The sequence below is a fragment of the Cyrtonyx montezumae genome, unplaced genomic scaffold (assembly GCF_038088225.1).
Source record: "Cyrtonyx montezumae isolate F1298 unplaced genomic scaffold, pur_monq_1.0 scaffold_0, whole genome shotgun sequence".
In the NCBI taxonomy this organism is placed as follows: domain Eukaryota; kingdom Metazoa; phylum Chordata; class Aves; order Galliformes; family Odontophoridae; genus Cyrtonyx; species Cyrtonyx montezumae.
The window spans coordinates 51,498,158-51,524,977 of record NW_027071824.1 but is presented as its reverse complement, the minus strand read 5'-3'; the positions used below and the strand labels follow the sequence as shown (position 1 = coordinate 51,524,977).

The following is a 26,820-nucleotide window of genomic DNA, read 5'->3' as shown; positions in this document are numbered from 1 at the left end:
AACAGTGTCTGTTTAAAGCAGTCACCTTAACCCACAATGTATTTGATGTGATTACCACAGTTAATGATGTGAGTGTTGAGAAGGGACTGTTGAGAAGCTCTAGAGTGCTTGTAGACACAGATATTGAAGTGAATCAATTTGTTGCCAGTGACAGTTGTTCAAAATGCATCAGTTTTGAAAGTGGAATGCTAGGTTATTCCTTCTAGATGTACAATATCTGTATATTTTCTGAAGCTGTTATAGCCTTTTGCTTATAAAAAGAAAGAGGGCTCGTGAATGGAGAGAATACACAGATGCTCCTCTTACTGGTTAATTGTCCTTATTTACAGGGAGTCAGTGCAGTTAGGCTGTTTCCTCTGTCTGGGCATATGCTGCTGTCTTGCTCTATGGATTGCAAAATTAAGGTGAGTTATTTTACTGCTTTCATTTGTATCTTTTATTTCAGCACTGAAAACACACCTTGCATTTAGAGTATGTAAACGCTTGGTAATTCTACCAAGTTACAGTTACTTTTATTTTCTCACTTGAGTTTTAAATTACAAGTTCTTGGGGACAAAGCTAGAATAATACACAAGATGGTGTGGGCGTTGGAACAGTGTTAATCACTGAGTAATAGAATTTGCTCAGTTGCTCAGGTTACTGTATTTGCTATTGCCATAATTTTTATGAAGCTTAGTTTTGCAGCTAGCAATAGGCTTTTGATCAAGTGGTTTACTGGAAGGATTTGGAGCTTTGAACTAATCCCACTTTAGTCCATCAGTGTTATATTAGAAAACTGATGGATTTTTAACTAGCGAAACCGTAGACATTTAAAAGTTAAATTTGATCTTTCTATTTTATTGCATTACATATTTTAATTCAAGGATCTGGTTTGGTTGTTTTTCTTTTGCTAATAAGATGGCATTCTTGTAAATGACTGGATAGATATGTGGGATTAATCATTTAATGACTTAAATGTGTAATTTATTTCTTAAAAGCTGATGTCTTATATGTTTGCATTTAATTTCAGTGTCATGGTTGTTTATTTTTAACTATTGACATATTTTCTCCCCTCATCCTTCTGTTTTCTTCCAAGCTGTGGGAAGTGTATGGTGATCGAAGATGTCTACGGACGTTTATTGGTAATCATACTTCTTTAACTGAGCTCTTAATATACATGCAGAACAATGGTGTGAAAGGACGTGTCCTAGATTAGCTTATTGCTTTATCTTAGGGAGGATCTGTAAGCAGCCAAGGCAAATGGTATTCAGTATAATGTTTGCAATGAGAATTGGAAAAGTGTAAATTTGTAGTGAACCTTTGGCATTATTCCAGGATGTTTAATGTTGGTGTACGATACTTTAAGACCTTTTAAACACGACATTAGTGTACTGTACTCATCAATGCTTTATGCAAAACTTCTTTCCAAAGGCAAAATTGTGAAACTGAGTTGCTCCATCTTCATATTGAGAACAGCAGCCCTCTGCAGGGAGGTCATCTCATGGCCTCTTAATCCCTCTTTAGCTAAGTGGTCTCCTATGTGCTGAGTTTCAAGTGCAAATGCATGGGAGTTTTTTCTTACTTTGTTAGAGATTTTGGTGCAGTCATTTTTTATTAACAGTTTGTTTTTTTGTTTTTTAAAGTAGATGGTCCAGAGGAAAATATACAAACTTCACAGCAGTCCTTAATACAGAATAAAAGTAGCTGATTCTTCTTTTGAGATGGGAGCATTTCTAAAGCACAGTTTGAGTGAATATATGTTGAGTAACAACAAAAACAACAAAGTCTTTTCATCTGATATTTCTGATGACAGCAGGGTAGCAAAGAAATGCTCAGAAAAGGTTTTCTAAGTAGTCTGTTCTTTCTGAACAGTTTGACTGATCTTCTCAGAAGGTCCTTAATGTACATCAATGTACATCAAAAGCTTCTTGCAATTTTATAAATATATATACAAATATTTATGTATTATGTATGTTGTTATATATTTTAAATATGTTTTGGTATATAGTTTTAGTATTTTAACTAAAGAGAGTACAGTGATCAGTTGAAAGTACTAGGGTGAGGGATAGCAAGATAAACATCGAAAGACCTCATCTTTCCAGTGAATTTTAATTGTTTTGTTTTTTGTTTTAAATGTTTCTCCTTCAGCAGTAGTGTTTGTCTCTCCTGTTTTTTCCCTTAGATGCCAGCATTTATTTGCATGTTGCTCCTGTGCAATACTGTTGTTTCTCTTTCCAGTGCTTCTATGTGTTTTTTGGTTTAATTCTCATCAGTTATTTGAGTCAGGAGTTCTTTGTTACTTGAATCACTGTACAGAAATCAGGTTTGCTAGTACTCAGGAAGAGCTGCAGTAAGCAATTTCCTTGTTCTCGTTGCCTTTCTGAAGATTATAGCACTTAACTGGAAAAACGTTCTCCAAAAAACCTTAATTAAATTAAAAGTTTATTGCATCTTTTCTGTGTTCTAGGACACGGGAAAGCCGTTCGAGACATCTGTTTTAATAACGCTGGCACTCAGTTTCTTAGTGCTGCTTATGACCGCTATATTAAACTGTGGGACACTGAAACAGGTGGGCTTGTAGTTGTGCACACTGAGGTTAACTGACAGTAAATAACAAGGCATATCATCAGTCACGTTGTGTCTGATTGCATCTTTTTGTAGTTCAGTGTTCAGGCTTTTATTAACAGGACAAATGGGTTTTTATTCTAAATGTTTTGTTATCTATAATAATGCTATTGAGAATACTTCAGTATGCTTATTTATTTGAGAAGTCCTTTAAGTTTTTGCCATGACAGAACAACTTTTAGATTAAAATAGACAAATAACTTAATTGCATGTTTACTTTTTTTTTTTAATGTCTGTAAATGTAATGAAATCACACTTCAGACCAAAATTTAATCTAGAAGAATAATTTCACTTGATTTTGCAGCTAACCTCATGATGAAGAGTGTTCTGAAAAGGAAAAGATAGTGCAAATCGAGCTGCTGCTATAGGGAGTGAAGGATAGGTCTGATACCTATCTGATACCAGCACAGAATGGGCTGGGAAATGTTCAGTAACATTCTGCTCCTAATAGTTTCTTCAGTTAAAAAGATACAGAGTAAATTTTGCCAGTATTCTTTGAAACTAAGGGTGAAACTAAGGAAAGAAGTTTCCATAACTGAAAAAGACATTTGCTTCCTTGATTATCAGTAGCAGTAGTGTAATTCAAGTGTCAATCAGAATGCAGAAGTCATGTTCTCAAGGCTTGAGTCAGAACTGAGGTTATTTGGGCACTGTTGAGGTCTAGAAATGCAGTAGGCTCCTGGAAGTTACAGACAGCCCATTTATGGCTCAGGCTGTGGGAGATCAGTGGTTTTGTGGTTAGATTACTGTTACCCTTTTTTACACTTAGGAGTAAGAAATCCTTGTCCAAGTTCTGAGTCTTTTGTCAGGAAAAAGTCTGATCTTAATCAGGTGATGTTTTGCAAAGGTTCTGGGCAGCTTGCCACGTCTTGACTAGTCCCGATGTCCTTGACTCTGCCCTGAAAACATGTAAGCAACAGAGCAGTTCTGTTATGCAGTTATGGAAAGCTGTAATAATGGTATGGATGGATGTGTATTTTCATACATCTTCATACAGATGTATGTTTACACATGTGATAGAAGGCTTAAATAAAATGTAGGGTAAATTCTACCCTCTGATTCTCTTGGGGGCTTGAAAAAAGCTATTTTCTGCTGTTAGTGAGATAGAAGTGGAATGAATGTCTCTATCAAGACATGTAATAAACTAAGCCACCCTTAGAACTTCTGGCTTGACCCAATATGAATGGTTTTGTCTGTTTCAGGACAGTGTATTTCAAGATTCACAAATAGGAAGGTTCCTTATTGTGTCAAATTCAATCCTGATGAGGATAAACAAAACCTCTTCGTTGCAGGAATGTCAGATAAGAAAATTGTGCAGGTATGTCTACTTTGTCTTATTTTCCCCTGATTTATCTTCATAAACACTCCACCTACAGCTCAGTAAATTGTTTTACTTGAATTTTCTTACAATTTCTGAACCAGTTGAGCATGTTTCTTTTTCCTCTTACCTTCAATGAGTGTTACTAGAAGATTTTCTTACTTGCCTGATACTACTATAAAGCATGAAATTATTAAAAAAAAAATTCTGATATTTAGTAAAATCCAGCATCTTACTCTGACATCCTTAATTGCAGTGGGATATTCGAAGTGGTGAGATTGTGCAGGAATATGATAGACATTTGGGAGCTGTCAACACCATTGTTTTTGTGGATGAAAACAGAAGATTTGTGAGTACATCCGATGACAAAAGTTTAAGAGTCTGGGAATGGTAAGTTAAAAGCACTAAATTTTAATGTAAAGTGTATTATGAGCAAAGTGAGAAGGCAGTGTACTGTTCAGAGTATATGCAGCAGAGAGGATGCTGAAGCATACCGAGTTACAGCTAGCTGAGGAAGAGCTGAATTCAAATTTCTGCAAGTGTGTATGTAATTATGTAGTTGCTAATCTTTCATAAGAATATAGAACCAGAACAGTCTCAGATACCCTTCCTAATTCCTGATAGCTGTTGGAGTTGGGCATGCCCTCTGCAAATTCACGTTCTGTCACTCAGTCTGGTATGGGGCCTAGTTCTTAAATATTGTTCTCCAGTAAAATGAAGCATCCATTCCACAATCTAATTCCAGTGTCTAGGAAATCATTCTTAGTGTCCGATAGTGAATTATTGTCCCTACCTTGCTGATTTACGGTACTGAAGTAGTTGAAAACTATTTTGGAAGTCAGCAAAGTGAAATATCTGTGTAAGAATACCTCCTTTTATTGGTGCAAATTTTATGTGTGCATCAGCCTGTATTTGTTATTACCATTAATGATTAATAATGTATTTTAATGTTGTAATAATAATCTCAAAAGATTATTCTAATCTTTAAAGCTAGTTGTTTCCTATCACTCTGCTGAATACAAACCAGCCTGCTCTAGCTTAATTCTTGAGGCACTTCATAGATTTCTTTTCCTCCAAAGAAAGCAGAGGACAGCCATGTCAGCCTGAAGCATGCTGCACTCACTCATTTAAGCAGTCTTCATTATCTCTCTTTCCCTAAGAGCACAGGAGCCCATAAATAAGCCTTTTTTAAAAAAGCTTGCTATGTTATATTGGTGTTTGTAGCTTTTGAATGTTTTAAGCTTTGATATGTACAGTATTATTTAATATTTAGTCAGCATATACGTTAACAGTCTTGGTGTAGCTTTGATTTTGCTCTTCTGGTAGTCTGCTTTTTGGGCCATCACTTATACGGTATAATAGGTGATGGAGTAATGACAGTCTTTCCAAGAAAACTCATACGAAACATTTTCAATAGCTCCCAGTTTTTAACTTATCTGGGGAGAAAACAAGTATCTTCTGTTTCTGAATCCTTTCCCACAAGGTTTTAGGTCTTAAGACTTCCTGCTTAGGACTTGAAGATTTCTCTAGGACTTCAAGCTTCTTGAAATTATGAATTCCATATCTTTAAGTATCCATTTCATTTTGTCATTCACGAAAGCCGTTGCACAATACAGACATTAGTCTGACAGCTCTGTGACTAATCAGTTTCTGCCCAGCCTTTTTTTATTATTGTTTTCTTTCTTTTCTTTGGCCTAGACAAGAGGCTCCAGTCTGTGGTATTTGAATGTCACCCAAAACCTACAGCGTGTCTGTGATCTTTTGCTGTCATTGCCAGTAGCAGCAGTGGTCATGACCAAAGTCTGGGGGCACAGGCTCGTGCTTATAGGCATAGAATACTGTCTCCAGATGTGACTCTCCATAGAGCCCCTGTTCAGTTTTTTGTAATTAAACCCATGTATTTACTGAGCTCCTCAAAGTATTTACAGTATCATGTCTGCTAAGGAATGTTTCCTTTCTGGTGAGTAGGAGGAGGATGTCACTTGCACAGATCCGTTATTTCCTTGAGATTGGATTGCCCTTCTTCTGTGAGCTTTGTGTTGATGGCTGAAATAAATAGCAGAGTGGGTGGATTTAGTCTTTCTGGGGAAAAGCAGGAAAGGCAGAAAGGTTCTGGTATGGGAACATTGCAACCTGATTGTTCCTGCACCAGAATATTTTCTTCTGAAGCAAAAAAAATATGTGCTGAGCGTCTTGTACAATGAAAAAGGGTTCCCTTGTTCAGATAATAGGGAACTCAGTGGTAGACAGCATTCTGCCATACAGTGCAAGGGGAATTTTTTTTATTTTATGTAAAGTAAATGTTATTTTTCTAGTCAGGACTTGAAAAACATTTGTCCATAACCTGTTGTGACATATGGTAACCAGACTGCGTGTTTACATCATTTCAGTATCCAGATTTTTGCAGGGCATTAAAACTGTTCATGTATTCAGCACATCAGCTTTCCATAACAATCTATTTCATACCACAGCTCAAATCTTTTTTTCTTAAGTTCATAAGGACAGTTGTTACTAAACCTAGGGTGACTTAGTTTGTGTTTCCTTGTATATTCTTCATGTTCTTCAGCACAGTATTCTTCGGTATCCTACAGAAACAAAGCAGCCTTCAAAGTAATTATGACCTGAATATGGCCTTAAAAGCCAGTAATTAAAGCTGGTCTAATTGCTTGGTTTCAATTGTTGAGAGAAATTTTGTAGTGGGTTTTGTAAGTGCTTTGACTTGGCCAGAGCTGGTAATGGGATGTCATGTCAGACTTCATTACCTTGAGCAGCTTTACCCCTGAGAATGTAAATGTCCTTTCCCCAAGAGTTCAGAGCGCGCACGTAGGTTTCATGAGGAAGAACTTCTAAGATCTGGTGGTTTGTTGAGGAGTCTTAACTGGAGCGCTTGAAAATTTGCCCCCTTTCCTTTTGTTATGATTGTATCTTCACAGCACTGATATTGAAGTTGACACAGGTGTTATATTCTGTTTTCTTTTAGAAATGCAAAACGTTATTTTCTCTTGTGTGCTTCACCTATGCCTGATCCCAATTGGATAAACAGGCTTGTCATGTCTGTAACTCTGTACATCTCCAACAGGCCTTTTCTTCTCATGTTTCCTCGTCTGAGAGAGCTTCTCATGATACACAGAGGGCTGGTTTTCTTGGCGTTTTTTCCCTTTTATTTATTTGTTTGTTTGTTTATTCAGTCAGCCAGAAGTTTGTTTTAATATGGCCTGTGGTTGGATTGCTTTCACCTGGACTGAGGACTGCAGATAAGACCTGCATGCTGTGGGAGTGTGGGTTGTTAGGGGTTGCACAGGATCAGGCCTTGACCTCGTGTCCTGTTCCTGGCAGGATTTGAAGCTGTTCGGGTACTCCTGCAAAAGAATGAAGTGGAATTGAGACCAGGGAGTTCACAGCTGAGTTCAGCTATGAACATTCTGAATTGGTTGGTATTGCACTGGGGCAGATCAGGAGGAAAATGGCATTGTCAGAGGATAAAACTTTTGCTTTCTTTAATGTTTTTGTTTTTTTAAGAAACTGGAGGCAATGAAGTATTTCTGTATTACAGTTTCCTCCTTGGAATCAGGATTCTTCTTTAGACTGTGGGTTTGGGGTAAATTCATGCTATCAGAGGTTGTCCTGTAAATGGTTGCACAGCTAGAGTTCTCTAGGTGGGCACTCATAATTTTGAGCTTTTCCACATTTTTCTTTAGACAGCGCCGTTATGTTCTCAGTGGCTGAGTAAATCAGCTGTCTCAGGACAGCCCTCTGGAATGTCTCCACGCCTTCCTAAAACACATACTTCTTCCTTTTGCAGGGACATTCCTGTAGACTTCAAGTATATTGCTGAGCCCAGTATGCATTCGATGCCAGCCGTGACTTTGTCTCCAAATGGTAGGTCAGCAACTTCACTGCCTTCCTAGGCCTAGCTGACGTAGGACATCTCACTAATTACAGCCCTGTAATTTTGCCATCTCGTACTTCCCTGCTGCCCATACAACCCCACCTTCCCAAAGACGTGTGTGTCTTTATTCCAAGATCAGATTGTATCTGGATTTGATTTTTTAAAAGTCAAAATGAGGGTTTATTACAGGTTGAAATGTATCTTTGTATCAGTTGAAATGTAGATCTTCCCCCCGACAGTGTTTCTGTATGTTAATGTTTCCCTGGTGTTTATGTTCTTCTGTAACAACCAGACTGCAGGAGGGTAAAGGCTTAAGAGCCTCCAGTAATGAGTGAAAAATCCTTCTAGTGGGACAAAACCTTTTTTATGTGTGTTGGCCAAAATTAAATAGCTTTATTGCCAAAGTTATTGAAGCGTTACAGAGTTACAGTTAACAGTCTCATTTGCTGAGCTGTGGCTGATCACCTTGTTGTATATCTAGTGCTTTCAGCCAGATATCAGCATCCAATTACAGTTCCTTTGAAGTTTGAATGTTTTATTCCTAACAATTGAAGCAGAGTCTTAATGTTCAAAGGAAGATTCTGGAGAAAGTTAAAATTGAACATTTTACGGAAGGAAATGTTCAGTTTCTTTCTGAAGGATGCAGAAGATGGAAACAGACATTTTAAAAACTGGAAGAGAATACCATGCTTGGGGCACACACACAATTGATTTCTTTGGGAGGATGTAATGTGTGGCACTCTGTCATCTCCTGTGTTCACTGTGTTTTTAGGGAAATGGTTGGCTTGCCAGTCAATGGATAACCAAATTCTGATTTTTGGAGCTCAGAACAGATTCAGATTAAACAAAAAGAAAATCTTCAAAGGTCACATGGTAGCTGGCTACGCTTGTCAAGTGGATTTTTCACCTGACATGAGGTGAGTTTTGTGGGAGAGAGCTTCATCTTAAACTCGTGAGCACAGGCACATTTCTTTTTGAATCCTCTGCATCATTCATTGATGCACAGCCATCCTGTTAGCTCAGTAATGGGACAGAGCTCACTAGGACAAGCAGCAGAAGTGAAAGTTTGCTTTTCTTGTTTGACTGGACTGTTAACAGTTCCTCCAAGCAAAAGTTAAAAAATGGTCAGCATAGTCCAGATTCCCCGTTCCCAAAAGAAGACTTAGGTTGCTGTGTTAAAGCACCCAGAGACTGCCCTTGTTTTGCCCAGCCCTGGTGCAGCGCAGACCTGCACCTGGCTCTGTTTGCACATGGTCAGCAGCAGTCTCCCCAGAGCCCTTCAAGCTCTGTTCCCACCATATGCACATGTCTGGAACACCTGGGATTCAGACTTGCTTGTCCTTTCCTATTTGCAGTTCTGGTGTGGTGTATCCTCATTTAGCTGTTCAGAGATCTATCTATCTTTTTCATCCTGTTTCCTTGGTAACATGCCCACATATTTACCACTGCATGTATATAAGCTGTGTGGTACTATGAAAAGTGGAGGATAATCTCAGCAAAGCCAGAGGAAAACGCAGAGTGCCTGTAACTCACAGATGAAATTCTGGCACTTTTATCTTTTCCCAGTGTATTCTCTTCAGTTCCAGTAACACTGTGCATGGTATAATCACACTGGTTAGCACGTTTACTCGCAGCTGATGCATCACCTTCTGCAGGATTGTGTGTGGCACAGAGCACAGCATGAATGCCAGTTCTCGGGCAGAGAAGTTTTCAGACTGTCAGGTGTGAGGCTCACTGGGTGCAGCTCTATTCCATTCCTCACTATGAAGTGTTACAATACTGTACTTAATGCAGCTTCTAATTCCTTCAATGCAGCTATGTGATATCTGGAGATGCAGATGGAAAGCTTAACATCTGGGACTGGAAGACTACAAAACTCTACAGCAGAATAAAAGCACACGATAAAGTCTGCATTGGCGCAGTCTGGCACCCACACGAGACATCTAAAGTCATTACATGTGGCTGGGATGGTCTCATTAAGCTGTGGGACTAAAGAGGCTGCTGCTGCAAGGATCCGATGTTGTGAGCCCTGAGATCTGAGGCTGGAGTGAATTCTGCTGTAAGGACAGGTGACATTTTGTGATAGAGCTGCTCGCAGCTGGCTGTATATATGCTCTGAAAATGGGAAGATCTTCAGAGTACTTGACTCAGAGGATGTTGTTGTAAATGCAATGACTGGGTCTGAGAAACCTGAAGCATGCAGCATCAAGTGCTAGCTTGCCCTGTCACTTTCTGTGCAAAATGCTCTTGTAAAATAAAGTAAATTTAAGAAAAACTATTCTTGTGGCTCTGGCTGTCAAGAGATGTGGGGAGTTAAAGGGAGAAAACCTGCAATTCTTCTTCCTAAAAAGAAATCTTGGATACAGAGCTGGAAGTAGAGCATTTGCTTATGTTTTTTTGGTGGTATTTTATTCTCCGTAAAATACTTGCACCTTTCTAGAACACAAAATCATTGGCAAATGATGTCTGTCAATTCACAGTGGAAAGGAAGAACTGCTCAGAAGAGCACGGCCCTCAATTAGACTGTACCAACTGAAGCCTGTATCATAAAATGCTGTCTTGTCTGTGTTCAACAAGTGGCTCATGCTGATGGCCAGAAGGTGCCATTCCAGGTGCCCCACAGACCTCTGTAAGGGCTCATTTGCCATTAAGTTCCAGTGAGCATGACATTAAAAAACAAACACTGTAAACCCAGCAAAGTGAACAGGTTGTGCAGTTTCTGGCTGTTTACTGTATATACACACCACACTTTTTCCTCTTTGAAAGACTTATTTTTAATAAATCCTTTTATAAAGAAACTTGTGTTTATCTTCATTCACTTCTTCCATTCACTGCTGCTATGGTTCCTGAGCTGGGTGTTGAGCTCTAATTGCAGAACTTGATTCACATTGATTCACATGCATGCGAATGCATGAATAAGTGTATAAACTCATGTCAGGGTGTGCTGTCTGTTGTCTATGGGGAAGAAAAGCAAGAAACAGTGACTCGACATGTTAATTCCGGAGCTGATGAGTTAGAATTAAAGGTTTGCAAAAAGCCCCAGATCGAAATTCCACTGGAAACGCTCCGATAGATAAACTCCTTTGTCCCACTCTGTTGGTCCCCCTGTTAATCCGATGTGGAATTCCTCACATCTGCATTGAAGCCTGTCGGGGGAATTTCTATGAGGATAATTCCTCCTTGTCAGCCGTACAGTCAGGACCCCAGGGCCAGCAGCATCAGCGATTTTGCTGCACTTGGAAGAGGCGGTGGGTGTCTGCATGGCGTGTGTTCTGCCAGAAATCGGTCTGCTATAAATGTTGGCCAGAACAAGTCTAGGCACACCTCTGGGCCGACAGCCTGTGGGCAGACTGAGCAGGGAGAGGCCCCACACAGCATCCCCTGACACCAAGTAAGTCCAAAGGGGACTCCCTGGGGCTGGAACCCATGGCACTGCTGGGGAGGAATACCTGCGAGTCAGCATGTAGGGCTGCTGTGACAGCGCTGTGCTTTTGCTCCCTCCATCGCGCACCTCTCACTTTAGGAAGTGATGTGGTGAAATAAGCTGGATTGTAGCAAAAGGCAGACATTCAACACATCACTTAACAGCGTGGCCTTCAAAACACAAAGCCAGCTGCACCGCGGCTGTCTGGCAGCACTCAGAGAGAACCACTTGGGGAAGGTTCTGGTCGCAGAAGCTCCCTGCGGACTTGAAAGCTCTTACAAACGAGATGATGTTCACCCAAGCGTGGACGTACCCCGGCAGTCTGCCCTCAAAGCTGCCTGTTACCTGGTTATGCCGCAACATATGTTAAATGTTCTAAATGTGGAAGCACTGGGCCTTCACAAGTCCCTGTGAACTTGCTGTGCTCTGCACCACTGGGAGACTGCTAAAACCAGGTGTTAGCACAGATGTGTTGGGTTTGTCCTTTGGGCCAGCTTCAGTCCTTGGACTAACCTGAGAGGTGTCAACCCTGAGCTGCGTGCCCTCCAGTTTGGAAAGAAAACAGCACCAACCCTCTGAGGAGCCATTTCAGCCCTATGAACACTTCTGGGCTCCCCGACCACTAACAGCCACACAGACACATTGCTGGGAGCAGCACAGCTCCCCCGGGACCATCACCCCACAGCCATCATCGCTGTAATTCACCACTTCAGCACTTCCCCTGTGGTGTTAAGTGGGCTTTGGTGGATTTTAAACTCTTGTGAAGCAGCGATAGGGAAAACAAAAACAGAACCACCAGCCTGCACTATAGCCACACTGTGAGCACACAACTTACCTTCAGCAAACTGCTACGTACAGTGGTAATCCACAGCAAAGAGTAAAGACGCTCACAGTCCTCCTTTGGCTGCTGCAGAGAGACGTGTAAATGTGGCTCTGAATGTGGGTCAGCTCTGACCTTCCACCACCACTGAAATACATTTCTACTGACTGCAATTAAATGTCACATTGCATTAACAAGAGGCAAGAAATCAGGAGTGACTTCTTATCGAGTAACCCTGAGGATCCCTTCAAGAGCAAGAGAGCAGCTAATGGAGCTCCCAGAGCCTGGACTCTGAACTAACCAGATGGTCTCAGCTGTGAATTATTCACCAGAGAGAAGGAGTGCATTTTCTTCAGGTGTGCGACCAGGTGACACCCTGCTGACACCAAGAAAGGCCAGACACATCCCATTTATGCTTTCTTCGATCTTTCAGAATTGAGAGGTGCTCCTGACGAGGTCGGATATTAGAAAAAATGTCCTCTCAGAAAAAGTGGTGAGGTGGTGGCACAGGCTGCCCAGGGAGGTGGGATTCATTAAGCTTTGCTCCTTTAGGTCAAAGAGGCCAATAAAAGGTGGGAGCACAAGAGCTGAGAAAAAGCAGAGTTAGCACAGCCGTCCTAAGAGGCACAAAGTAGAAAAGCACAGAGCATAAAATGAGAGCTGTTCCCTATCCCCACAATATCAAGTAACTGCCTAAGGAATGATAAATGGCTTTTATCTACCCTGCATCTTACAAAAGCTTTCTCTAATTGCCATAGTTATTGGAATCTTTTCTTGCAGAAGATGTATTTGCTAACACCTAAGTTGCTCCTGACGCTACTTAGCACCCCTGAGCAAAGACTGATCTCAGGTCCCAGGACAGACCTCCAGCCCTTTCCCACAATCTCCATATACACAGAATTAACATTCTTTCTTCAGGGCAATACATGATAAAAGGTCTCCATCCCTCTGGAATTTTAACACCTGAAAAAGAACATCATTTGGTTTTTAACCTCAATATAATAGTCTACCTGCCTGAGTACTCCATCACTTACCAGGAGAAAAAGCCTGTGCTCCACAGCTCCAGCCTATCTTTTCATGCTTCATTAACGAAGCAGGGCTTACACCTGGCCTTTTGCCATCCCATTATTTGCAGAGTGGAAGTGCAGCCATTCCCTGATGAGCTGTCTGATCATTCCAACAAGCAGTAGCTCAGTTTAGGAGATGTGACACCCTCGTGCATTTCAATAGCTCTCCTCACAGCCCTGCACTGTTGCGCAGCCTCAGCACTTGGTGCATCTTCTGCTCGTTTCTGGAGATCACAGCTCTCTTCAGTTACCAGGGCAGGACTGGCAGTAGGAGGACTGACCCATGGAAGTGCTGTGCCCAGCAGCTGGGCTCAGAGGATCCAAGCAAGCAGCAACGTGGTATCAATTCCAGCAGCTCTTCCCTCAGATTGCTCTCTGTCACTGCAGGAGGGGGGACCAAGCACACCACTAACAGAAAACAAAGCACTGCCAGACAGGTCCTGCTCTGGATGTCCCTGCTTGAGCACAGCTTGGACCAGATGGGCCCAAAGGCCCTTTCAACCTGAGCCATCCTGTGATTCTTTGTTCCTAGCCATAGGAGCTTCCAGCACAGGTGGCTGGATCCAAGCTGTCCTCGGCCTGGGCTGTCTCTGTGCCTAGGAATGGTCTGGGAAGGTCCCAGGTGGCCTGAGCCAATACTGTACCAGGGAGCTCATGAACATGATCAGGCAGCCATGCCCACAGCTGTGTGCACCTCCTTGCTGCTCCACGTACCACACAGGCACAGCTGGGAGCACCAGCTGGCCCAGACTGTCTCCTGCGTCCTCCTCCTTCCCTGGCTGAGGTGTTCAATGCACAAACCCACACAGAGATCCCTTTCATTCTAACTCCAGTTCAGAAAATCCCAGTGCCACTAAAGAAGTGGATGCACTGGTATTTAAAAGGAAGTAAAAATGGGACCAGAGAGGCAGTAACTCACTTCACACAGGACAAGGCAGTGTCAGCGGGGCCGAAAGGCAGCAGACTGAAAGCCAGCGTGCATTTCTTACCACAGAAAGTGCCTGACATTGAACCACAAGTTATAACTTCCGATGTGATTCAGAAAGCTAACACACATCTGAGTGCATGAGGGCTGACTTTCACTGAAGAGATTCAAACCTTCTCCAGTCCTACCCATGCCCTCACCATCAGGGCAGGGGGTTACAAAGCCTCTTACGAAGAAGCCCAAGGTCTGCAGCCCCTGAGGCCAATGCAGACGCTCAAGGCCTGACTCAGGCATTTTGAGCCCTGCAAAGAACAAGAAAAACAATAAAGTGGTGTGCTCTTGTATTTCAATGCAAAGTTTAATGTCAAAATTATTTGTAAGAAAAACAACAAACCACCTGCTATATACTTCTCAGCTCCCTCTCGCTGCTTAGCTTCTCAGGGAATGGCTGAGCTGGGTTGCTGGGAACACCCCACCCCCAAGTCATATGCCAGTGCTCAGAACCCACATACAGAGCAGGGCACACCTCCAAGGCCAGAGGCACCACCTCTGTGAGCATCTGTGTGCCACTGGTAGGGATGGGCAGCTCCATGGCAAGGAGCCAGCAGGGAGAGGCAGGTGCAGCACTAGAAAAGGCACTGTGGAACTTCACCTGAACTAAAAACAAGCCAAAAAGACCAGGTTCCACTTTCAGCTCTTTTGACAATGTTTAAAAACAAAAGCCAGTCCATTCCATCAGCAATTGTCGTATACTTATCTGGCAACTTCAGCCAGCGACTCTAAGCTCCTCTGCAATAATGCTACGGGACAGATGGCCCACAGTCACACATCATAGATCCCCTTCTGCTATTTCCACCTTGTATTCACCCAGCTCAGTGTGTAACAGCTACTGGCATTGAAGGCTTCCTTTTTCAGAAGCATCTGTGGCTTTGATAAGTCTTTGTAGGTATGGAAAAGCCTGAAGTCCTTCAGCTCCAGTTCTCGGAGCAGACTGTACCAGTACCTCACCACAGTGCTGTCATTGCCGCTGACCTCAAAACCAGGCCAGTGGATGTGCACCTCGAAGACCAGCTGCCCTATCTGCTCAACAACGTCTTCCAGGATCAGGTTTTCCAAGATCTTCCACTCCGCACTCTCCACATCTGCCTTGAGGACATCAATCTGCAACAAAAACATAATTGCTAGGTGAAAATGACAAGCTTTGCAATTATTGTCATGGAACTATTAAGGTTGGAAAAGACCTCTAGGTTCTTCTAGTCCAACCAACCAACCCATCCCCACTAACCATGTCCTTGAGGCCCACAGGTACACATGTTGTGAACACCTCCAGGGATGGTGACTCCACCACCTCCCTGGGCAGCCTGTGTCATTGCTCCACCACGCTTTCTGAAGAGAAACTTTTCCTAATATCAGCAAGACCCAAAACCAGGCTTTCCCCGTTTATAACACACGTTGTTGCTATCGTGTATTTAAAGATAATATTCTGGATTTAAAGATAATCATCTCAGAACACACTAGGGTGGTACACGAAGCTCTGTGCCTGCCCATTCACCACCCTTCTCCTGCCTCAGACACCTGGTCTGAAAAGCTGAACAAAGGCACTGATGCCTTACTGTTCCTTATTTCTCCACCACAAAGACCCTGTGACAGAACATTAAGTGCCTTCATAGTGACTACTTGCACCACAGTAGAGTGAGGCTCTCATTGCCAGATGCCACGAGTACACATTGATGGTTCCAGTCCTGAGGATCTGAGAGCACAGTGCATGAGGAGGCAGTGGCTGCATGCATGTGCAAGAGGAGGGCAAAGAGAAACGAAGGCTCTGAGCAGCACAGCTCATGAGCCACCCACAGCCAAGCTGCTGCCAGCAGTTCCTGCAGCATCACGCTCAGCAAGGAGGATGAATTCAGAGGAGAAGTGACTGCAGAACTTGATGGGCAGCTCCTCTGAAGAGTGAGAGACATAAGGACAGATGCCATGGAAAGAGTGACTCGTCTTGCTTTTAGGCCATTATTTTGCAGATGTATATTCATAAAACCATAAAAGCTTCTCCCAGCTCAATGTAACCATGGGTTGATTTTGTTCAGAGATGAGCTGCAAGAGGCACTACATCTGCTAAGAATAAAAAGAGCATTTCATCAAAATTTCACACCTGGTAAGGAGCAATGTCCTGCAGCAGCATGCTCAAACTGAAGGGCACTTCTCCCCAGGGCAGGGCAGGTGGATCTCCTCAGGGAGCATGGTTTGCCTGCGCTGGTTTCACCTGAGCCACTGCTTGCGGCCATCTGCTCATACTCAGGATGTGTTTGAAAGTGAAAGCTGGAGACTTTACTTAGAGTCAAGAGGAGCATAAAAAGAAAGGAAAAAAAACAGTGAAAAATCGGCAGCAATGTTACAAGTCAGCAGGCAGGCCCCATTACAGCTGATGAAGTGCTGTTAGCGAGCCGAGGCAGGCTCTGAAGAGCCTGGATTTAAGGGCACAAGAGCACGGCTGTACACAGAAACACCACTGTTTTGAGAGGTTGCACTTACTGTGCTACTCCTGGGGACTATCAGGGGACAAGATGACAGAACTCAGTCCAACCAGCTGTTCCTGGTTCCTCCCTAAAGGCATATCAATATCCTTCAAGAGTCTAACACCTTGGGAGTGCGGCTGTAAGCAACTCAGCCATCCACAGGCATATGCTGCTCACAGGAGGAAGGCTGCCTTATGCAGCCACACTGCTTCTCCAGTGCTCCGTCACTGCACTACACTGAAATTCCCAGCCACATATGTGCAGAACTTCCTATGCTTCGGTTTATGGTCGTCAGCCCATCCCCACCATAAATAAGTGGGTTGATTTTGTCACTATTGGAAACAACGAAGCAAGGTAAACTCACCAGACAGTGAGTTCCAGTCTGCATCAGAACTAACCCAGTGAGCAACAGGGACACAAAACCTAACCAAACCCTAATCTTACAAAGCAGAAGTTAATGACTGCAACTGCATGGGCTTCCTACACAGCAGGTCTGGCTTCATGGCAAAGGCCTACAGCCCACCTGGACCAGTGTGCTGACCACACCTGGATGCCCAAAGCTCTGCAGTCCATGCTCTCCAATGGCTCAAAGGACAGGCCAGGAGAGGCAGAGAAAACTCCTCAGCAAGGTCCATGGTCACATACTGACAGCACACCAAGCTGCAGGGATCTGCTTGTCTGAGCCACTTTGTGCCTCCTCTGCACTGACAGTGGCATGGGGCTGGTGGAAAATAACCACAAGATTACAGAACTAAAGCCTGTATCATGCCATAGCTGTGGGGGGAGGGGAGACAAAGGTTACACATCCAACCTTAGCTCTGGTACTTCTTTGCCTGACTGCAGCAATGAGTCCATAACATGCCCACGCATGGGGCAGTGAAATGGCTTCCTGTAGTGCTCCTCTGGGCTCACGAGCAGGCTGAATGCAAATGATGCTGCTCGTGGAAGTCAGCAGAGAACTACTTCATGGTTGAGCTCACCTGTTTCCCTTTGTACATTTAAATCAGTTACTTATTTTTCAGATAGCAACGCACAGCTCTATCTGCAATGCAGACACATCCTGCTAGCACCTAATGTGAGTTTTATGAAGATTGGGCTTCTTAGGAGGTATTTATTTCCCCCCTGCAACAAAAAAGGCACTCCTGGTAAGAGAAGCACTGCCACGTCTCAGGCAGTGTTGACGCACAGTGCCAGCAAGAGGATTACCACACAAATCCTTAAACACAGAGCTCCAGCTCACCCAGGATCACAACTGGAGTCAGCTCTGAGGGGAAGCCCAAGGGTGCATGTCAGAAAGAATACAAAGACCTGTGGTGCCTTATGGCACAAGCTAGCTGTTGGCAGCCTGCAGGCTTCAAGCACCACAGCTGGATCCTCTTATCTGTTACAAGTGTTCTGTCAAAGACAGAGAGGTTTGCTTGTCATCTTCAAATAGAAGTGAGCCCTGCGTCACTGTCAGAAAGAGATTAAGTTAGGTTAGTAGCTTTTGGGGTCATACTCCCCCACTCGCATCTCTCCCCTTTAAAAAAGGGCCAGTATCAGACCTTGTGGGAGCGAGCTGCATACCTTCACTGTGTGGGATCTCTCCTACTCAGAGAACAGAACAGCTGGCTTCACTTTCTCGGCACAGGGGCCAGAAGCGGCCTCCATAACCCACCACCACTGGGTTAGGGATTGGGGAGAGAGCAGAAGTGAAAGTGGGGGACAGAAACAAGTCACGAGTGGTTACAATACATTTGTTCTGTTTCAAATAAGCCAGTTTTCCAAAATGTGAGCAATTAGAACTAAGTAAATGATCACTGAGAATTAAAAAACATGGCTTTTTTTGTCATGCTTTTTCAACATTTAGCTCCCCTGTAAACATACTGAAAAAGAACGAGTTTTAATTAGTGGAAGTCACCACATACAGTACGAACACTCAATTCTTTTCGGGGTAATGACTTGTTACAACTGCGCACTATTTCCCAAAGCTGAAACCAGAGCCCTGTCGGCCTTCATCATTTCTGAAACGCCAGGGTTAGCAGGATCTCAGCTCTGCGGTGCCCCACGGGCACCTTTGAAGCTCCCCATGGAGCAGAGTCAATCGAGAGCAGCAGCCGAGGAAGCAATTTGGCCACATTACTGTTAGCAAAAGCTCAGCACAGGGAAGCAGAGAGCAGAGCAGGGGAGCACAGAAGAACTCCATCCTTCTAAACCACAGCCCTGGACTAAGGGCCACACCAGTGAAGAAACAACAGGGTTCCCTTTCACTAAGTGCAATTCTGTATTTTCAGCAGATAAAGCTCTAAAGAATGCATCATTTGAGCTCCTGAACTGACAGATGGGCATATTTTCAAGTACCTGTTGAAGCTATTAATGCAAGTTTCCATACTTCGGTGCCTACATGGTCTTTTGTCTTTTTACACACTACAGAGGCGACTGCTCCTGAAAGTAACTCACAAGATACACAGCTCACTGAACAGGCTCTGTGCTCACTACTCCTCTGCTGCCTTGGCTGTTACAGAGAAGTATTTTCTCCCCTGATTCACTGATGTGTCTTCATGAAACTGCTGCAAAGCAGGGGCAGGACATTAACAGGCGCTTTATATTTACTGCATAAACTGAAATCCACCTGGAGGATACGTTTCCAAATCATATCTCAAAAATTTAACTAACTTTCTCTGGTGGTCAATTGTCAATACAGCAAAGCTTGCTCAAGCAGTGCCAAACCCAGGCAGGCAGACAGACATACCCAGAGGGCCCAGCAGAGGCCATCGCTCACAGCACTGAGCACTCAGAGCCTCAGCAGCTCTTCAGGACACAGTCCCATGTCACGGTGACACGCTCCCACAGTCCACGGGAGACCCAACACTTTTGTTTTCCACATCCTCTGATGGTTTCTGATGCCTTGACACTTCCCACACACTAGCTCCATCCAGAAGCAATTTTTCTCTGGAGAATCACCACAGAAGATGAGACAGCCCATCTCCGCAGCCTAGCTGATCCATGTCACTGACTTCAGGGGACAGGCAGAGAAAGGGCCTTTAAGCTGGCAAGAACTTTTACAAACACCACCTGATTTAGGAGATTAGCGTAGCCTGAAATCCTCTCTCCCTGACTGCATTTGGTCAAGAGGCTGCCATGTTTATTTGTGTACATCATGTATATTTCCATCACCGCAAACATCTTTTATACAGTGGGATCCATTCTCAACAAAACCCCATCCTCACTCACACCAAGCACTAGACCAGCCAAAGATGTCAGCTCACTTGGTAATCACCTTCTAGACTTAAAACATACACATCCCAAAGCCTGAGCTGATTTTCAAACAATTCTGATGGATTCAGATAGCATTAAGCAATAATGACCTTAAAGCTAGAGCTACTGAGCTTAACATCTTGTCTAGCCTGCCACCCAGCAAGTCCAAGGCTCCTACACAGTGACCCGAAAAACCAGGATTACAAATTCCAGCACAGAACAAGCAGGCACCACACACAGGCAATCCTGCTCCTCTCTTTTTTGGAAAAGAAGAATCTTAAGGAAGATCTTACTATCTGTGTCAAGGTGGAGGTTGGCCTTTTCTCCCAGGAATAACAATAGGATGAGAGGGAATGGCCTTAACTTGTACCAGAGGAGGTTCAAGTTGGATATGAGGAAACATTTCTTCTCAGAAGGAGTGGTGAGGTGATGGCACAGGCTGCCCAGGGAGCTGGTAGAGTCACCATCCCTGAGTATGTTCAAGGCATGTGTAGATGTGGCAGTGAGGGATACGGTTAGCGGGCATGGCGTGGTGGTTGGACCGAAGAACCCAGAGGTCTTTTCCAACCTTAAGGATGCTGTGATTCTATGAAATGGAGAACAAGTTCCAGAATACGCAATGGGCAGCTCCCTGCTTGCTCAGTGATGCCTCCCTGGAACAAACAGATCATCATGAAGACACATGGGCTTTGCAGCACACCTAACAGTGAGCTCCTTGCCTTCACAGAGCAGCAGCAGAAGCTATCAAGTGTAGATCCCTGTAATCTGCCACATTTTCTGCCTTGCATACCTTCTCCACCACCCTGAAAAGATCAAAACACTATCTCATCAAGTTCCTCAAACCCACAGCTCAATTGCTGAACTGAAAAATTCACACAAGGCAGCTCCGGAAGCCTAAATCTTACACTATACACCAGTCTGATCATCAGCAAGAGTTCTGCCCACCAAAGCTTACACACAAGCATTCTGAACATTGCAAGGATTCCCCCAGCAGCCAGAAGCCCAGGCTGGAGGCATGACTGCTCCAAACACAGCCCCAGCTGAACACACAGCTTCCTTTGCAAGGAGCACATCCAGCCATCCCACCCCACAGGGAGCATCCCCTGCTCATCACTGAGCCTTTGAAGTGCTGTGCCAGACACTGCTGGAGGCCTGTGGGAACAGATGTGTGCTAAGGGGAATAAATACAGTATGCCAGACCCTCCAATCTCACCACTGCTTCAGGCATCTTGGAAAGCAACTGCTAGGAGAAGCAAGAGCTCCATGGTGCCAAATTACCTCTTTTCTCCTGCAGTTATCATAGAACCATAGAATGATTTAGGTTGGAAGGGACCTTTAAGATCATTTAGTTCCAACCCTGTGCTATAGGCAGGGACACCTCCCTCTAGACCAGGCTGCACAAAGTTCATCCAGCCTGGCCTTGAGTGCTTCCAGGGAAGAAAGCATCTACAACCTCACTGGACAACCTGGTCCAGTGTCTTACCACACTCACAGTAAAGAGCTTCTTCCTAATATCTAGTCAAAATCTACCCTCATCCAGTTTAAAACCATTTCCCCTTGTCCTGTTGCTACCTGTCCTAGTCCTCCACGTTAAGGAAGAAAGTTAAGTCTGTCTGTCCACCCCTGCTGTTTGCAGCAGAAAGAAAACAGCACATTGCTGAAAACATGAGGGGCAGAACAAGGAATACACTGAATATACTACTGTTACAAGCAAGGGCATCAGCCTTCATCTGGGATGGGCACTGGGGCAGAAAGAGCTGCTGGGGCTTTCATCTTTGGATTTCAGATTTTAGGGATTGTTAGAATGCCTTAAACTGATGGATGTCAAGTCAAAACTGAGACCGTAAAGGGTCCAGACATTAAGCTGGAAGGGATGCCCAGTTCTAAAGAAGCTGTAAGCAGCGACAGAAAAGAGAGGACAGGCCACTAGGAGGAATTTGGGACAAACATGGGGGAAAAAAAAGTTGCATATTTTAGAGAACTCTTAGCTGCTCTGGAGAAGACACTTATCTAAACAACTTGCTAACGTCAGTTAGCAAATCACAAGGAAGACAAGTCATGGAGAAAGACCAAGTTGTTTATAGTAGAAGAGACTGCTCTCAATTCTCATGAAGCCAGCATCACGTCACAGACTGTCATTCTGAGCAGACACTCTCCACCATGCCTGCATTAATCTGCACAAGTTGATGTCACTGTACCTAAATGAACATAGCAAGCCTGCCAGGGAGCACAACATGGGGATGAGCTGTGCAGGTGCCCTGCATCTGGCACCCCTGGTGATGCTGGGGCAGGGTCCCCATCTACTGAGCAAAGCAGTGGGAAAAAGGAGCTAGCAATATCCAGGCTTTTACAGGAGCAACAATAATACACATTAGGAGTTATATGTTTTTGTTTTGTTGTTTTTTTGTTTGTTTGTTTTTACAAGACCTGAATAATTTGTTCGACACTGACATATTTTTCATTACAATTCAGACACTGTGCTAGCCTTTTTCCTAGGGGAAGAAAAGGCTATGAGTTGCATCTCATCCAGGCAATGCCAGCATTTAAAAAGATCTTTGCAATTATTAAGCATGGAGCGTACTAAACAGCACCTGCTCCCTAGAAACACCACTACTCCTATCAATATCTTGAGGTCTGGTGGAGAGCATTTAGAAGAGGTGAAAAGAGATGCGAGAGCTCTGTACAGGACTGCAGTTGATGTATTTCTAGCACATGATGCAGATGGTAGAGAGGTGGTGAACAGTAAATTGCCAAGCAAAGACTTTTGCTTGCAGAAGTATGAGGTTGTCAGGCCTATTTCTACTTGCAGCCGAACTCTTCAATCTAGTTATGAGGAAAATGCCATATGCAGCAGCAGCCACAGCTGACAAGGCAAACAGAGAGCAATTACTACCTTGATTTCATTATCACTGAAATTAAAAAATACATGACACACTGTATCCTGGGCATAAGATCTTGTAGATTATCAGGGGCAAGCCTGACGAGGTTGTGGAAGGCAAAATCTCCTTATGCATCTCTAAACAGCTGCATCAATTCAACTGCCACTTAGTTTCCAGCAGCAGGACTATATCCCCTAATTCATTGATGCTTCTGCAAACAAAAAGTCCACACGCACAAACAGGGCTCAAATTGCAGCTCTGGTTTAACTCCACGGAAATCAGCCACATTACACCGACAGTGAGATGGGCCCAGCACATACAAACAACAACCTCAGTGAGAGGTTGAGCACGTTATGAGCAGTAAGCCTTGCCTGAACTCATGAATCAAATTGCAGAGCTATAGGCAGATGTTTATTGTTGGATGACACGCTTTCTAGCACTCTGAGCTTTTGCTTTAATGGCATGACTTTAAAAAGGTACTACTTAACATTTTCTAGCTAGCTTGCTTGCCTGATGTTATAGTCTCTGCTGCTCTTCCTTTCAGCATGATCAGAACAGAGATCGAGGTGTGAGCCATCTGCAGAACTCTTAAGTCTGGATCTCAGGACTTCTCAGACAGATGCTGAGCACACAGCTGTGTTCAGAATCACCACCACAACTCTTCACATCCTATATAGCTTTTCCCCTGTTGCCATACACCTGGCCTAACCTCCCTTGCATTCATTCACATCCCTCTGGTTCCACATAGAAATGCCAGGCTGGAGTTGGAACAAACAGACAATAACTAGGGGGAATTAAGATAGAGAATTCTTAAGGATGCACTCACCCTCTGTGCCTTGCTGAGGTCCCCTTTGCAGCCCCACCACGTCTGCTTGCACTGCACCACCTGCCCACCACACAGTACCATGTCTCCACTCCTTATCCCTTCTGCTTTTCCTGGCCCACTTACACATGCGTGTATTATCAGTGTGGCTCAGGTCACATCTGATAGGATTTTCTCACTACTTTCTAAAAACAAAAGCCTAGAGACATGCACACTGTGGGTGTATACTACACCAGATCAATGCTGTTCACAGCACTGGTGAACTCTGACTTTCAGCAGTCACCATCCTATAGCAAATACAAGACTGCAAATTGCTTTGTTAATTAAAAACAATTCCAACTATCACTATGGAGAGCCACTGAGATAATCTACTACCATGAAAATGAGACAGAAAAGTGGGAATTATGTGCTGTTCTCCGGGTGTTACAGTAATTTAATCTGGCCCTGTTGAGAGAGAAAGTGATTCTCGCAGGTCTGGAGAATTTCACATAGCATTTGACTCTAATGGAATTTATTTACACTTCAGCACTTACACTCTTTTTCTGATGACATTCTGAAATGTTATTTAAGAAAAAGAGAAGAATGGGAAATGGCAACTGCTTGCCTCAACTAGAGCGTGCCTGTGATACTGGGGTAAACCACTCCAGGTGAGATGCACCTCACCCAGCTTCAGACAGGCAAACCCAGAGCAGTTGTTCAAGCTGCCTCTAGTGACCACAAAGAGGAAGAAGACCTTCTGATGGGCAACTCAGGATGTGCAGTTCACACTATTTAGTCTGTTTTACACAGCTGCCCTTGCATGAGATGATCTGCACCTTAAGGGTTTGCCTTGAGTTTCATAAGGACCTCACTATCGTCCAAGGCACAAAAATTAGTGAAGATGAATGCTTCATGCTTCTTCACCCCTCAGCAGGTCACTTATTCAGACTATAAGCTCTCACATGTATGGTATTGTGTCAGCTAGGTGCAAAAGGGACCTGTGCTAACCTCTGTCTTTCCTCTTCTGCAAGAGAGGCAGCCATACACTAACAAAATGGTATGGAAAACACAGGCTCTTCCCTGTCACAGGAGACTTAGAGGCCACTATGTTAACCCTAACTAAACAAATGCCGTTCTTCACAAATACATCCAGAGAGTAAAAAAGGGCTGCAGAAAAAAAGGCCACATAAGCCTAAAGGTCTGAAAATAACAAGGCTAAAAGTTAGATTAAGGATGTTTTATTTAATCTTTGCTCTTCCACACCAACTTTCACAAAGCTGAAAGTGCAGCACGAAGAAAAATCTGCAGTACCTGCTTTAGGAGATAAAGCAAAGGATAAACCACTTGCCTAGAAGGAGATGAGGTCATTAATCAATATGGCTGCAGAGTGTAAAGTTTTAACGTTGTGTTGAGCATTAAATAACAGGTGAAAGGGAAAAGGCTTTTGCTTTTGAAACCTTTAAAATAAGTCCATTCTAAAACATGAAATGGACATCTGTTGGCCAGGTTGTCACACAATGCTTCATGCAGAAGTCAGTGTAATTCAAAGCCTTCAAATCAAACTTGGGACTTAAAGATCTCTCTGCATTTCTTTTTCCCAAGAAAGCATTTCATCCTCTGCTGCTCTGCACCCCCAAGCAATGAGCATTCATAGCCCATACTGATGGCAGCACACAAAATCTGACCTGCAGGGATCCAGAAGAAGACAAGGCAAAGTACTACTGAATTAGGAGTTTGCACAAATGAACACACATGACTAACTCAAAAGAGACTGAACTTTTCTTGCTTCTGCTGCTCAGGACCTTTCTGCCACAGAAAAGTTTTGCTTTATAGCACATTCTTAAGAGTGCAGAAGGCATACAGTAGAATTGAATTTCTCATTAGGGGCTGTGGCTTTTTGCAGAGGGGATAATGTTGGAGAGGGAAGGTGGCATTTGCATTTCAGTACAGTCTTTCCACGCCTTGAAGCCTAGGCTTCAAATGACACAGCAACCTTCTGAGGACAGCATAAACACTGTTGCAGTGGTATAACAGCAACAGGACCAAGGTAATGAGAAGGTGTTACAAAGAAAGAAGAAAATGGAAAGTTCACCCACCTCTGAGGATTGAAGCTTGAAGGGAAAAACTCCACAAAGGAGGGATCTCCAGCAAGAGATCCCTCCTCAGTGGCAGTAGTCAGACATTAAATGAGGTCTTGAGAGTTAGAGCCTGGCTCCACCCCTTCTGGTTGCACAAGTGAATTGCCATCACCTGTGCTCCCAGGGCTGACCAGGTCTTTTCTTCAGGTGCTCTATCAGTGGTTCAGGCTGTGATCAGCAGTTGCCATGCAACTGTCTACAAAGCAAATCTCTGCTAGGAATAAGTGAATGGTTTTTATGTGGATAGATGAATTGGATCCCTTGTAAGAACTGCAATTCAGATTGATGAACCCTGTGCAAGACTGTAGAATTGCCACACATCTAGAAGAGCACTAGGATTTGACATTGTGTGCCATAGTAGCCTTGCATCCAAGTTAGGATGTGGTGGTCTGGATGAAGAGATAGACAGATGAATAAGAAACTGGTTGGATGGTTGGGCTCAGAGGATTTATCTGGAGGTCAACTACAAGCACAGGGTCTGCCCTAGGATTGACATCTTTATCAGCAATCTGGAGGAGGTGATGAACTTCACCCCTGCCAAGTCTGTGCTAACACCAAAGTAGAACCAGTCAATAGATGCAGTCAAGGGTAGAACTGCCATCCAGAGGAACCCAGGCAGGCTACAGGGATGTGCTGACCCAGTGAATTTCCCAGTGAAATTTAGCAAGGATAAACTAAGTCCTTCAGCCAGTGAGGAAGGAGAGTTTGCAATAATAGAGACTGGAAATCTGCCTGCCTGGCTGGGGAGCAGCTCTACAGAAAAGCCCTGGGGGCTCATGGCACCAAGAAGGCCAAAACTATGGGATGCAACAGCAGGAGCATGGCCCATTAACTACAGGGTGTGATTATCCCCCCCCTTCAGCACTTGTGAGAGTGCATTTAGACACTGTGTCCAGTTTTGGCTCCCAGTATACAGACAAGAAATTGAGGTCAGCTCAACTGGGAGCCAACAACATGGTTGTGTACTGCAGCAATTACTCTGAGAGGAGAGGCTGGGGAAATGGGGGCTTGTTCACCCTTGGCAGGAGATGGCTTGGAGCAAGGGGAATAGACACCAGCCTTGTGAGTCTACAAGGAAGTCTCCAAGTAGAAAGCAACAGGTGCATAGATGGAGGACAAGAGGCAGCAAACTGAAATTGGGGGATTTCAGACTGAGAAACTTCTTCCATGACTAGGACAGCCAAGCAGGACAGCAGCTTGC

At 43.8% G+C, this 26,820-nt stretch overlaps 2 protein-coding genes across 2 annotated transcripts in view; one reads left to right on the top strand and one right to left on the bottom strand.

The window, feature by feature from the left end:
* The window catches only part of CDC40 (cell division cycle 40), a 32,344-nt gene extending 22,205 nt beyond the window's left edge, over positions 1–10,139 (top strand). The window contains exons 8-15 of the mRNA XM_065735009.1: positions 330–404; positions 1,076–1,121; positions 2,447–2,548; positions 3,807–3,922; positions 4,179–4,312; positions 7,725–7,801; positions 8,584–8,728; positions 9,627–10,139. Coding sequence (XP_065591081.1) covers positions 330–404; positions 1,076–1,121; positions 2,447–2,548; positions 3,807–3,922; positions 4,179–4,312; positions 7,725–7,801; positions 8,584–8,728; positions 9,627–9,804 — 873 coding nt within the window. The 3' untranslated portion in view covers positions 9,805–10,139. The remainder of the gene's footprint in view (positions 1–329; positions 405–1,075; positions 1,122–2,446; positions 2,549–3,806; positions 3,923–4,178; positions 4,313–7,724; positions 7,802–8,583; positions 8,729–9,626) is intronic.
* Positions 10,140–14,705: 4,566 nt separating this feature from the next.
* METTL24 (methyltransferase like 24) overlaps positions 14,706–26,820 on the bottom strand; it is a 40,613-nt gene continuing 28,498 nt past the window's right edge. Inside the window, exon 5 of the mRNA XM_065736930.1 lies at positions 14,706–15,208. Within this exon, the coding sequence (XP_065593002.1) occupies positions 14,894–15,208 (315 nt within the window). The 3' untranslated portion in view covers positions 14,706–14,893. The remainder of the gene's footprint in view (positions 15,209–26,820) is intronic.